The sequence below is a fragment of the Haliotis rufescens genome, unplaced genomic scaffold (genome assembly GCF_023055435.1).
Source record: "Haliotis rufescens isolate VD_foot unplaced genomic scaffold, xgHalRufe1.0.p SCAF_4, whole genome shotgun sequence".
NCBI classification, from domain to species: Eukaryota; Metazoa; Mollusca; class Gastropoda; order Lepetellida; family Haliotidae; genus Haliotis; species Haliotis rufescens.
Genome location: NW_025964112.1, coordinates 11,418,869 through 11,434,315, shown reverse-complemented (window position 1 = coordinate 11,434,315; position 15,447 = coordinate 11,418,869). Strand labels below are relative to the sequence as shown.

Sequence of the window (15,447 nt, the reverse complement as noted above, 5' to 3'; positions counted from 1 at the left end):
TTAATCTGACCCGCCGCGATGTAACTGGAATACTGTTAAAAGCGGCGTTAAACCCAACTCACTCGCACACTTTGTTTAGTGAAACGAGCATTAAGATCTGGTTTAAATGTAATTGACAGCTATCAAAAATTCTTGTTTCAACATGTAAGGTGCTGAGGTTCTTTTGCCATGTTTTAAATTAAGTTACACCATTCTGATCCCTGGTGTCTATATTTGGTGAAATGGCCTAAGGGCTTCATCTAACCATTTCAAAGATTGAACACTGGGTACTCGTGTCTTCACCTTCACCCAATCCCATTTGAAAATAAGATATTTGACATCGCATCCATGATGTAGCCTACACAGCAAGTACCCGGATGAGATGGTAATGTGACAGTGTTGTGTCCTGGACCCGCTTGCACAAAGCGATCTTAGCGCTAAGATGATCGTAACCCCCATGCTTTAACATAGGCTTACGATAGCTGTAGCGCTAAGATCGCTTTGTGCAAGTGGGTCCAGGGAACTGAGAATTCGAAAATCCTAAAGACGTTTTAAGCACTCACTCTGTTTACACAGGGATACGCGTTAAAATGCTAGCATCCTGTGCATTTGCATTCTGTCCACATACATTTTCGATTTCAAGCTATAGTTTTCCCTGTACCATGATGTATTTCCATAACCTTCTCAAAACAAAATCAATGTTGAATGACATTACCAACTAGTATATGTATCTACCACCCCTTGGTTGATTAATTGGATATCGTAGACCACCAAGGGATTAATGTTTTTAACTCGTGCTATTGTTGACCGTTACACAAGTTGCTGTTTATCGAACGTAAATTAATAGGGGCCGTATCTGAACATTTCTCAAACAATGCCTAACCGTACGAGGAAACAATGTACCGTTGACAGGACAGAGACGACAGCTCATATTGAAGGCATCCTCGAGACTAAGGAATCCTTGCTTAGCAGTATACATGTATCCCATGTCCATTTAACTATTGTCTTCTGACTATTGAACTTGCCATCAGGAATAAAGTGAAACTTGTTTATCCTCACAGTACCTTTCTCAGGGGAATCGTCCATATTAACACTGTAAAAGGACAAAAGACTTTAGACCTCATCGTTTATCTTTTTCCTTTAATTATAAGCAAAGAGAGTGTGGAAATTACAGATTGGATGGATATCTGCTTAGGGAACATCCGTTTTCTATTCTAGGGGCGGGATGGGTTGGAGTTGGTTTTAAAAAACGAATTGCACACGTACATCAATGGATGGTGTAGTACTGTGTTCTTCAATTGCCTTTGCTGAATGTCTTGATATATTGTTTTATGTAAGTAAAATTAGTGGATGTGGAAAATGGAATTATATTGATAGAAATTATCAGTGGCAGTCAGTGCTTGTACTACTGGTAAAATATACCATGTGTTTTCGTGGCAAGATTTGAACTGAGACCGGAGGCATCGAGTGGAATTTGGAGTTATCGCCCTTGTGTAAACATGAACAGGCAGGCTTGTTCGTTCGAGACGTTTCTGGATAGGACAGTTTCCAAAAGGATGGGTGTACATATGTAATAGCTATAGTGCAGAGGGAGATTCGATGCCCTTTTCGACCCGACTTGTGTCGTGTCTACCTGCCAAGAACAGATTTGGTACCTGGTGATAAACATCGAATTCCTACCTGGATTCAAGAAGGTGGACAGGCCTTTTTAAAGATTTTGTTTGTTGTTTAACGCCGCACTCAGCAATATTCCAGCTATATGACGGCGGTCTGTAAAATAATCGAGTCTGGACCAGACAATCCAGTGATTGACATCATGAGCATCGATCTAAGCAATTGGGATCGATGACATGTATCAACAAAGTCAGCGAGACTGACCACCCGATCCCGTTAGTCGCCTTTTACGACAAGCATAGTCGTCTTTTACGGCAAGTATGGGTTGCTGAAGACCTATTCTACACCGGAATCTTCACGGGATCCTTTTTAAAGACATTAGACAGTGATGACATTCTGTACATTCGTGAAGGCACGGACAATGACCATAGGGCTGTTACGTTCTGCTGCTACCTCTTATTTGTTCAGACCTCCTCCGTGGTCTAATGGTAGAGCGTCCGCCCGGAGAGCGGAAGGTCCGGGGTTCGATGCCCAACCGCGTCATACCAAAAGACGTTAAAAGATGGTACTTGTTGTTACCCTGTCAGGGGCTCGGCATTAAGGGGCTTAAACAAGGACTGGTCGGCTCGGAGTCAGTATACTGTGTCTGAGTGGGATATTCATGTTAAACTGCGGCATGGTATCTCAGTGTGCTCGCACTATAAATCGGCATCAGTCTGGACTAGTACAAGCAGCCACACACACACACACACACGTGCATGCACGTCGCTATATAAGTGCAATAATCTTGGACGCGACGTAAACCCCATTTCACCTCACCTCACCTCTTATTTGTTCAATTACATTTCTTTTATATTGTAACCCTGAAACTGTGTTTTTGAATATAATTTGTTGACTGTTCGTTGACCTTAAGTGTTTTGTTACTGGTTTCACAATTTAGTTTTGTACCCAGCAAACAATTCTACGTTGTGACAACGTTGTGACAACGTCGTGTGTTAGCTGGTTACGTATCGATTTCTAGGTTAGCCTTTACCTTCAGTGTGGAAACCACATCGTGACTACTGGTATTTATCCCTTTGTTATTATCTGAACTTTAAGCAGAAGAATTAATACAGATATATACTTTGGTTCATAAATGCATCAAAAAGTAACGTAGACTATACCTATACTTAAGTTACGTAATTACTAGGTGTTCTTTGGCCTTTGAGAGTGGAGTCTGAACTTGCAATGAAATAGACAAAGTAAGCTAAAAAAAAGGACAGTACTATTGAATAGCGTGTCATATGAGTGCAAAGATGAGAATCTTTATCATATTGATGACGCTATTCTTCTTAACAACAATCCACCCCTATAATTATCTGAAATAGAAAACGATTCAGTTTGATGGTAAGATGTGTTTCAACAAATACCTCTATAGTCGATAATACTTTAGATGATACCGATCAATTTGATACTGAGATACCTATCGATGGCGATAGAACACTATTCTTCGGTGTGAACATAAAGACTTTGATAGATTTCCTATTCACGTGTCTGTAGACAAAATGTAATTCCAATGAACACCGTCTCCAATGATTATTTCACTGTGTTCTCCGGTATTCTTAAAAACTTACCTTTTGTTATCGAATCTTTTCTGTGGTTGGTTCACGGACTGGTCCCTGTGTAAAGACGGTTTGTGGCATCCCTCCCACGCATTCAGTTGTTGAAGAAGCAGCAGTACTATCAAGCTATTGCTTATTTCATACATACAACACCAGGAAAAGATAAATTGCAAAAGAGTTCACTCACTTGAAGATCATCAAATCGGTTTCATTGTGAAAGCCAGCAGAGGGAGAATTCATTGTGGGAAAAGTGACAAATCTGTATTCCGAACAACGCAGACATAGCCTTACGTGCATGTTCATTTTAAATCGTATCAGCCTCAAGATGTTCTTTATTCAGTCGACGCAAATCATCATCTTCATCATATTGTGGTATCTTACCAATCCCGTGAAACCACAGGAAACCACGTGTACCAGTATTGACAACTTTTCCAGTCTACGTTATGGGTACGTACAGAACTCAGAATTTCTTGACTTCGCGAAAACCACCGTCATAGGCTGTGTCAAACAATGTCTGTTACGCAGTCGGTGTACGTCATTCAACTTCAACGTTACGTCGGGAACGTGCTTCCTTAACGAGAAACCATCCACTGACAGCAGTAGTCAAGTGATCCCGTTTACCAACAGCGTGTACAGCGATATCTGGACATGGCCGAGCCGTCTTGCTGGCGCATGCGCGTCACACACCTGTCCGGAAAATGCCGAATGTAGTGAAACAGATTCCGGAGATTCCGACTGTGATGTTACCTCTTGCGTTGATCCACCTGAAGTGGATAATGGGGAGGTATGTGTATTAGTTACATTAGATATATTGGACTTCAGATTCGGAATAAACAATATGACGTGTATATACAGATTTTAAAGGTTTTTAACCGTTGCATTTCATATACAAAGAAACCCTGTTAAGGACGGGGCAGTTCTCAGTGGTATGTCCCGGATAAATAATTCATAAACTGACGGGCAAAAGATAGTAGACACTTGAACAATGGATTTGACCAAAGAATTACAAACGTTATCAAAACGTACGTTACCAGACAGAAAACAGTCGGCGAAACACTGCAAAGTTCAGGTCAAAAACACAACTATGATACCCGTATCAAATACGTTACCACCGAAAGACCATTTCCTGTTTGTTTCCTTTTAAGCCACCATCGCACATGGGTGTATACTTTCTATTGCCCTTCAGTTTAGTTTCGAAGCAATATTTCATAGTCATTCACATATAGCTAATATAGCCCTAACAGTTTACGGGACTAAAGGATAAAAAAGTTGATATTGATAGTATTGTACAAAAACGTAAGGTTCGCCGGTTGTCCTGAAAACATGTCTCGATTCCTCCTTTGAAAAAAGACGCATTTGTTTCATGTGATGTTTTAAAAAGTCGAGTTCAGCCATATCCAATCACGTGACGTCCAGGTAAGGAGAAGTATTTTTGTGAGAACGATTATTCAGTTTCTTGATTGGCACCATCCTCGATTATCCAGGGCATTATATATCGTCGTCGTCCATGGTGCCCTATATTCTGAAAATGATTGTTGAAGGGATATGCGATAATTATTTTTGTTTCACGCGAACTCTCAAACTCTAAATCAACATTTTAGTTTTCTCGTGATGTGTGTGTGTGTGTTGTGTGTGTGTGTGTGTGTTGTGTGTGTGTGTGTGTGTGTGTGTGTGTGTGTGTGTGTGTGTGAGTGAGTTGGGTTTAACGCCGCTTTTAACAGTATTCCAGTCATATCGCGGCGTGTCTGCTTAATGTGGGAGGAAAGCCCGAAGTGATGCAGGTCTCAGACGTTTACCACTTCGGTGAAACCCACGAGCACGGGTATGGTGCTGACAAACCCAGAAACATTATCGGGGCGAACCGGGATTCGAACCCACAATCATAGGTTTCTGGCGTTCCCAAGGGACGCAACTCTGCACAGCGAATCGCGGCGCCTTAGAGGACTGGGCCACCCGTGTCCCCTTTCTCGTGATGGTTGGGTTGAAGAGTTGAAAAAAGGCTTTCCTTAAATCAGAAGAGTTGAGATGAAATGGGGTTAAACTTCGCGTTCAAGGTTCAAGAGAATTGCTCTTATTATAGCAACTGTGTGCGTGCGTGCGTGCGTACAAAAAAACATTGCCCCAGAAAAAAAATGATGTTTCAGACTGTTGGAAAACTTAGATGTCTGCCACCACAAAACAAAACAGTATTGCAAGGTGTTTTTTAAAACAAATATCTGTAACTGTAAAAATATCTAGTCTCCCACCACCCCAATCCCCACCCCCCCAATCCCCACCCCGAATACCAAATGGTCGGTCCCTAATTGACGTAAGATCATACAGTATATCGTCGTGATGTCCATATTGTTTCTTTATAAGACGGTGACCGACCAATCACATTGTTTGTTCGTGTTAAGCAGTAATTAAAAAATTCTCTATCCACAGTTGCCGTCGACGAGTCGCTTCGTGGATTTCAACAAACACGTGAACTACACCTGCATCGTTGGGTTCGTGCCCCGGGGTCGGACCACATGTCGTCCCGACGGATCCTGGGATGAGGGCTTCGAGTGTCTCCCGCTTGAGTCGTGCTCTCACGTCAAGGCATGCAACCCCTCTTACAATGACGGCGAGTATTTGATCCACAAAGCGGGGGACGCGTCCAAAATCATGAAGGTGTACTGCCATGGCATGGATGGGACTCCAACTGAATTTATAACTGTAGGTAACACATACAGCATCTATGCCGACGAAACAACAAATGCAGACTGTGGGGCGTGGTGGCAAGATCAACACTGCGGCACGACCATCTTTGAGAAGATTAGACTGAATCACTGGGATCTCGTGGCGCACAGGTGGGACTACACGTTTGCACGTTCTGATTGCCATCTTGCTCCGCTTGGCTATGCAGGGGACTGTCGGGAATGTCCCCAATCCCAGGGTACATCTGGAAAAGGGTCATTCCGGATCAACACAACCGGAACCGGTTTTAGAACGGCGTCAAACGTCGAATGGATGGGCGAGGGTGGCAAAGTGGTGTTACAACAAAGCGCGAACGGTTTGGTCATTACGGGTGATTGTATGGGTGGGTGCGCGCAGTGTAAAGATACAGGAGAGGGGGTATATGATTATGGCTTTCAGCTTGAAATTGATCCGAGTTATGATCCTCGACTTTCTGGGGCTACGTACCCAACGTGTTAGGAACCGTTCAGTGTCGCGGGCTAAAACTGCATCGCTTCGGGCTTACCTGACACTTCAAGCTGATGCACCGGGATATAACAGCCATTGTGTTCATAGTGCCGTAGCCAGCCGGGGATGGGTGTGTGTGTGTGGGGGGGGGGGGGGGGGGGTCTTCGTGGTCTTAATCGGGGACCAATGGTGGCCCTGTCGTCTGAGTGGCCGCAATTTGCTGTCCAGAAATCTATGATGGTGGGTACGAATCCCGATTCGCTCCGATTATGTTTCTAGTTTTATCAGCACCATACCTGTGTTCGTTGGTTTCACGAAAGTGGTAAACGTCGGAGACCTGCATCACTTCGAACTTTTCTCCCACATCAAGCTCACTCACTCACCCGACGTAACAATGTCACAGTGAAAAGGTTGTCTGTCTCACAGTAGCTTGTCGTGATTCGTGATTGCAGAACAGATGTAGTGTATTACAATTTTGCCTGTTTATCTTTAAAATGAATCAGCGTCACGTGACATGAAAGTAGGTGGAAACTTGTAAGCTGTATGCCTAGGCCAATTAAATGTGTTAATGTGCATATTATCTGACTTTAAACTTGTATCTCGACCCATTAAGATCCAGGTTAGAATTGGTCTTCAGCAACCCATGCTTGTCGTAAAAGGCGACTATGCTTGTCGTAAGGGGCGACTAACGGGATCGGGTGGTGAGTCACTGACTTGGTTCACGCATGCCATCGTATCCCAATACGATACGTGTTAGTACGTATTCAATATTTAATGTATCTACAACACTTTTATTAAATGATATTTCATAACATTTTGAACACAAATGAGGTCAATACGTGGACGACACTCAGTTGTTCCCAGATGGTACAGAAATAAAACTTTAACTTTACTTTAAATCCTTTTCACAAAATGGCTGGATTTAATATTAACATAGATAAGACTAAAGCAATTTCGATCGGTACTATGACTGGTAGTCCTAATAAACAATGCAAAACCTTCCCTTTAGATTGGCATTTAGTACTTAGATATCAGACCTTTGGGTGATCAATTCCAGAAAGACTAGAACACATTAACAAACCTCCCCCTCAAGTTCGTTTATTAAGGTTGGTTGGTTGGTTTGTTGTTTTACGCCGCACTCAGCAATATTCCAGCTATATGACGGCGGTCTGTATAAATAATCGAGTCTTGACCAGACAATCCAGTGATTGATATCATGAGCATCGATCCACGCAATTTGGATCGATGACATTCATCAACCAAGTCAGCGAGCCTGACCACCCGATCCCGTTAGTCGCCTTTTACGACAAGCACAGTCACCTTTTACGGCAAGCATGGGTTGCTGAAGACCTATTCTATCCCGGAATCGCGTTTATTAAGGACTTGAATAAGATATGTTTTAGATTTATCTGGAATGATAAACCAGTCAAACTTAAGAAAGTTATCTTAAATAAAAGCTAAGAGGATTGGGGTCTCAAAATGGCGGATCGTAATGCTTAACTTGATTCGATGAAAATAGCAGTTACAGCTAGATATCTGAATAAAGACAGTTAAAGTAATCCAAGTCGCTTCTCCTGCTCGTCACACTTAAACCTGGGGTCAAATAGTAACTAGTATGTTCATATACATAACCCATACTGGAAAGATGTCTTGGATTTATATGATAAATACTATAAGATTTACCTTGTAAATGAAAACAGTTGGCAAGATATAGTATTAGAACCACTTTGGTTGAACCATTATTTTACAAATCTTTACATAAACATAACTTTACAATCGTAAACTGGGCTTATAATGGTATTCATCTAATCAAAGATATTTGTAATAAAGACAGCTTCATACCTTTTGATTCCCTTAAAATGAGATATCATATTCAGGGAACAATATTTGATTATAACCAGCTTCTGCACAATATTCCTGAATCTTGGCATCATAAGATTACAAACTCGCACAATATCAGAATATTTGACCATGGTATTAATAAAACGTTTGGATCTATTCTCAGCTTTACAAAGGACTCTAAGGCATTTTACAACAAGTTTATATATTCCAAAAGTTCCCCAATAGCAATAAAGAGTTGGGAAAATATAATTGAGGTAAACACCCCTGGAAAAATATTTTTATGCAATCTACGACCGATGCAAAATTGAGAGACTTTCAATATAGATTCATTCACCATATTATTTGCACAAAGTCAGCACTGTTTAAGATTAAACTTACAGATGATGCTATCTTCAGTTTCTGTAACAAAGATCAAGAAACTGTCAAGCAATTATTTATGTACTGTCCACATATACAAAAGTTCTGGACTGACCTGAACACATTCTGTGAGCAAAAGGTTTCTTTTCACCTGTTCTGCCATATTGATTGGAGTTAATCAAAACATACCATGTTAATCATATACTCCGGGCGGCCAGGATATATATCTATATATCTACTATAAAAGCACAAGTTCCATGGTTGGAACCATTTACAAACACCTTGAAGGATATATTCAGGATTGAAAAATACATGTAATAAAGAATAATAACCTTCCCATTCCACAACAAATGGCAAAAACTGAGGAACAGATTATAAAGTTTGAGTATATATCTGGTATAAAACAACACCTCACCATGCTGTGACAGGAAATCATTTGATCATATTACATGATGTCAACAATGTATAGATTCACATGCCATGCTTTTTTCTGTACATATTGCTGGAATAAATAAAAGTGAAAAAAAACACACAAGAAACTATTGGCCAGTTTTTGCAAATATAATATTTTCTTCTCTAAAAGATGAAGATATCAGTAGGCGAGGCCAAAGTTGTGATTACAAAGACGCTTCAACGTAACTGCGTATCAATCAGAACAATGTGGACTTTCATGTTGGTATACGGTTTTCGTTCAAAACGTGGATCCAAAGTTCGATAACTGACGTTGGAAAAGGTAATTAAACAAAAATATCCGTGAAGGGTTTTAATGTAAGATATGTAATGGACATCTGTATTCCATAGTTGTCTGTAGATGCCAACAAACTGGTAACCGATGTGGACATTGTGCTCGAAACGCTTGTGCACAAGCAGTGTAGAGACAAGTTGAAAGATTACCTTAGTATCTATTTGACACATGTTTACAGTGACAGTCATACAACAGTCACTGATCAATTGGCCAATCATTGTAAAGATGTGTCAAATAGATACTAAGGTAAACTCATAGACTGCTTCAGACTGTCACTATGAGTCTAGAGTTTGATTGTGCATTTCTTCGTTTTGTTAGGATTGGTCGTAGCGAGGATGCGGGTATGCAATCACAGTCTCTGACATATCCCAATGTATGCTGAAACCCAAAGTTCAGGATTAAAGGGTCTGAATGATCTAGATGAAAGATTGCAAACCGGTAAAGAAACGAAATAAACCTTAATGTTTTGTTTGACTACACTTATTATCTCCAGCTCTACCAATCTCATTACAATCATTACAAACGCTACCTTTAAACAAAGATCGGAGGACATCCAATCCCATTACTGGCCACATGGTCCCCGGCTTTACTAACCAAATGGTCGTCGGCTTTACTGGCAACATAGTCGTCGGCTTTGTCTGGCCACATGGTCCCCGGCTTTACTGACCACATGGTCCCCGGCTTTACTGACCACATGGTCCCCGGCTTACTGACCACATGGTCCCCGGCTTTACTGGCCACATGGTCGTCGGCTTTAACGGGCCATACTGTCCCCGGCTTTACTGACCACATGGTCGTTGGCTTTACTAGCCACATGGTCCCCGGCTTTACTGACCACATGGTCCCCGGCTTTACTGACCGAATGGTCGTTGGCTTTACTAGCCACATGGTCCCCGGCTTTACTGGCCACATGGTCCCCGGCTTTACTGACCAAATGGTCCCCGTCTTTACTGACCACATGGTCGCCGGGTTTGACTGACCACATGGTCCCCGGCTTTGACTGGCCACATGGTCCCCGGCTTTACTGACCACATGGTCCCTGGCTTTGACTGGCAACATGGTCCCCGGCTTTACTGACCACAGGGTCGTCGGTTTTACTGACCACATGGTCCCCGGCTTTACTGGACACATGGTCCCCGGCTTTACTGGCCACATTGTCCCCGGCTTTACTGACCACATGGTCCCCGGCTTTGACCGGCCACATGGTCCCCGGCTTTACTGACCACATGGTCCCCGGCTTTACTGACCACATGGTCCCCGGCTTTACTGGCAAAATGGTCCCCGGCTTTACTGGCCACATGGTTCCCGGCTTTACTGACCACATGGTCCCCGGCTTTCCTGACTACATGGTCCCCGGCTTTGACCGGCCACATGGTCCCCTGCTTTACTCGACACGTGGTCCCCGGCTTTACTGACCACATGGTCCCCGGCTTTACTGACCACATGGTCCCCGGCTTTGACTGGCCACATGGTCCCCGGCTTTACTTGCCACATGGTCCCCGGCTTTACTGGCCATATTGTCCCCGGTTTTACTTACCACGTGGTCGTCGGCTATACTGGCTACATGGTCCCCGCCTTTACTGGCAACATGGTCCCCGGCTTTACTGACCATAAGCTCCTCAGCTTTACTGTCCATTTGTTCCCCGGCTTTACTGGCCATATTGTCCCCGGCTTTACTTACCACATGGTCGTCGGCTATACTGGCCACATGGTCGTCGGCTATACTGGCCACATGGTCCCCGCCTTTACTGGCCACATGGTCCCCGGCTTTACTGACCACATGGTCCCCAGCTTTACTGGCCACACGGTCCCCGGCTTTACTGGCCACACGGTCCCCGGCTTTACTGACCACATGGTCCCCGGCTTTACTGGCCATAAGCTCCTCAGCTTTATTGTCCATTTGATCCCCGGCTTTATTGGCCATATTGCCCCCGGCTTTACTGGCCACATGGTCCCCGGCTTTACTGACCACATGGTCCCCGGCTTTACTGGCCACACGGTCCCCGGCTTTACTGGCCACATGGTCCCCGGCTTTACTTACCACATGGTCCCCGGCTTTACTGACCATAAGCTCCTCAGCTTTATTGTCCATTTGTTCCCCGGCTTTACTGGCCATATTGTCCCCGGCTTTACTTACCACATGGTCGTCCGCTATACTGGCCACATGGTCCCCGCCTTTACTGGCCACATGGTCCCCGGCTTTACTGACCATAAGCTCCTCAGCTTTACTGTCCATTTGATCCTCAGCTTTATTGTCCATTTGATTCCCGGCTTTACTGGCCATATTGTCCCCGGCTTTACTGACGTTCTCTCACAAACCTCCCTGTAATTGCTCTTTTTGTTTACTTTAAAAAAAACTCATAGGGACGGACCAATTGATATACCAGGAGGACCTGGGAGTCTATCCTTTTTTATTCAGGTACAAGTTTTTTCAACATATCCTGCACGCACGCACGCACGCACGCACGCACGCACGCACGCACGCACTCTCCCTTATGTCTCTTGGATGATGGCAAAACATTCAATACCCAAAGCTTACATGTAACAGTCAGTGTAAGTTTTGCTCACCGAATTACAATATGATTTTCGGAATTGGACTAACTTAATCAATGCCTCCTCTCTCAGTGAAATATTGTTGTCCACCAGAAACACATTGATTGTGCTGTAGAAGGTATCATGACATTCTGTTTTCAACGCTTTCTCTCCGCTTTGTCTAATGCCACAATCAATAGAACAATATCAGACAGACTTAGGTTGTTTATTGCATAAAAACTGTACGTATTATAATTACACGATATTTAAAAGGCGACCTTTATTTATCACCATAATAGAAAATCATTATTTACAAGTACAAAACAAATCATTCACGTGTTAATGATTTTGTGATACGAGGCTCTGGCCAGATAAGTTTCATTAAAATAATTAAAAAACAGCTAGTTGTTTTGCCAACTGAAATCGCATGATCAATATCTTGCATTATTTCAAACTGAAAATCAATTAGCATGCTAGTTAGGACGTGGCAATTACAACGTCTAGGCCAAACCTGAAAATGTAGCATAGTGGGTGAGTTGAGTTTACCGCCCAGATATTTTAAGCAGGTGTTCGCCAGCGATGTCGCGTGATGTCATGGTTACAAGTTTATCCAATCGGGGCTCACTTCCGCTGCACGAGTTATTGATGCGCGTTAAATCAAGACACCATGAATGATAGCAGACGAGCCATTTATTTACATCTGCACTGGTGCGAGTAAAATTAATTCCAACAAACTGGTGAGTGTTGATTTAGAATCAAAATATGCAAAACCCTTGCATATGAAAGCATCGATGCATATAACAATGACTGCCGATAACCAATTAATATTTAAGTACGTTCGATATCAACAACAGCTTATCAAACGTGACGTAATGTATTTCAGAACACACAAACTTCAGTTAAACACACACCGACAAATGACTAATCACTGCGGCAGAACCACACGATAATAGGTAATGAACATAGCTCTAAGACTCTATGGTACCATGCCGACTCGTCTGCAGCTATAAAGAGCTCTATTCAACCTTACTTCGGGGGCACGGGTGGGCCAGTCGTCTAAGGTGCTGCGATTCGCTGTGCAGAGTTGCGTCCCTTGGACACGCCGGAAACCTATGATTGTGGGTTCGAATCCCGGTTCACCCTGATTATGTCAGCACCATACCCGTTGTCTTGGGTTTCACCGAAGTGGTAAACGTCTGAGACCTGCATCACTTCGGGCTTTCCTCCCACATTAAGCTGACACGCCGTGATATGACTGGAATACTGTTCAAAGCGGCGTTAAACCCGACTCACTCAACTTGTAGTTTTGTCCTGCATTTATTTTGACCCACAATAACCTATGCCTGTGGTGAGAGAACTAAAACGACCGGGTGGTCAGGTTCTATGATTTCGTTGATGGCTGCCACCCTACTCCGATGGCTTGTGACGTTGCTCGCAATGTCAACCACTGGTATGTCTGTGTCAGACTCGATTAGTTACAGTCCCAAGAGGTATGGCTGGAATATTGCAACAAACAAACAAACATGCCCAATGGCGTGACGACTTGTTCTTGGGATTTGAATTTAGGACATAATGCATATTCAATTCCTACAGATATTAGAACGTAACTATTTGCTGTTGTTTACATAACTATTAATAAAGATGCGACGAAGTAGCTTGGGGGTTAAATCAATAAAGATGACAATGCTTGTCGTTGGAGGCGACAAACGGGCTCGCTGACTCGACTGATGAATGTCATCGTGTCTCCATTGCGTAGATCGATGCTCATGATGCCAATCACTGGATTGTCTGGTCAAGACACAATTATTAACAGACCGCCATCATATAGCTGGAATATTGCTGAGTGCGGAGTTAAACAACACACAAACAAACAATAATACATATTTGAAGAAGTTTTTGTCACTCGGTATTTTTTCGAGCCTTTTGTGAGGTGTTACCGAATAAAGAGACGAGGATTATCATTAAAAATAATGACGAGTGGGGCATTTTATTTATCAATTAAAACGTTTCCTCAATTGTTTCAAGCTTACGGTATAGTATTGACAGTTATTTTGTTACTAAACCAGGAGCAACAAATGAAACAATTCTTTGTACCCTTCTCGGCAACATTCATTAGCCGATAAAGTCTCGCTGACTTGGCTGATGCATGTGATCGTATCTCAGTTGCGTAGGTTGATGTTCATGATATCAGTCACTGGATTGTCTGGTCCAGACCTGATTATTTACAGACCGCATTCATATGACTAATATTGCTGAGTGCAGCAACAAACAAATCATATCACTGTGTAGGATGGAGTGTTTCCAGAAATGACATTGCACATGTGTTTGTGCCAATCAGGATTTATTTGACAATTATTCCCAGGATGGATGTTATTTGCAAGATTTGATTTGGTGGAACATCGTTATCAGTCAACTTTTGGACAAGACACTGACAACACTGTAGTCCTCTCTTTAGGGGGTATTATAATACCTATTCGGCCAAGCTTCAACATAAAAATAATCCATGTTGCATGTTTTGTAAACATCTGCTCAAATGCACAGATGAAGTTTGTTTAATAAGTTGCCTATGAAGAGCTAATCTAACAATAGAATTTTGTAATAGTATCCAATCAGCTTGTCACAACTTATTATTCATGATAATCCTTATCCTTACTGTACAGCTGGCTTCATTACATGTGTGCTATTTGTTATTCTTACTGTGCAGCCTATTTACAGGTTGGGGTAATATTCTTTAAACAACATCCAAACAAACAATAGCTGGTGAAATAGCAAAATGATCGCTCTCAATGGCACTATCGTGATAAATTCCCTTAACCACTGTCAAGTAAATATGCGGGTGCAATTTAGGACACAAAGCTTGGGTGTAAACTCCAATTCACATATAGAGCATCCGATAAGCTGCGTATTTGCAGAAAGAATTCAAAATATACCTGAATAAACTCACTTCGTACAAATTCTCTTGATTTACAAAAACAAAACAAAGTATAACAACACTGTGTTATTTACACACTGCAGACGTTGCAGCTTGAATATCCGTATGGCGTTACAGATATTTATTTAAATCGAATGCTTTATAACTACCGTTGCAATCACAAGAAGCAGCATTTTAAGCAGGAGTAGTTTTGAACAGGTCTACAAAATGTAAGTGACCCAAGCTGTAAAGATATATTGAATACGCGAAGACAGCTATCGATGTCCAGTGTGAATGATAACATGTGAGAAATTGAATGAATAGCCAAATTGAATATAGGCCATTCTGGTGAAACCTTGTCAAATAGATCTTCATTAATTCAATGATATATCACTTAAGACGATACAGTTGTATTGTCCCGACAGGATAGGGACTTTGGTGTTAAATCGGTACTTCCTTCACGCGATATATATATAGCACGGTACAGTCACAGCAACTGTGATGAATTGTAAACATGCCCTTCTACGCTGGTAGGGTTATACCTAGACGACCAAGGTGCCTGGACATGGGTTACACACTATATAACTGTCCGTGGACTCGGAAAGCCATGTTATGCTCGACTGTCCCTGTAAAGAATATGGTCAGTAGATATAGGGGTGTATTTTGCTGGTCAGAATGTTCCGAATAGTGGGGAAAGCACA

General features: G+C 42.4%; 1 protein-coding gene across 1 annotated transcript; it reads right to left on the bottom strand.

The window, feature by feature from the left end:
• Positions 1-10,735: 10,735 nt before the first annotated feature.
• Positions 10,736-11,587, bottom strand: LOC124112283. Its single transcript, XM_046472314.1, has one exon. It carries the CDS (start codon positions 11,585-11,587, stop codon positions 10,736-10,738), a length of 852 nt encoding a protein of 283 aa, XP_046328270.1.
• Positions 11,588-15,447: the final 3,860 nt, after the last annotated feature.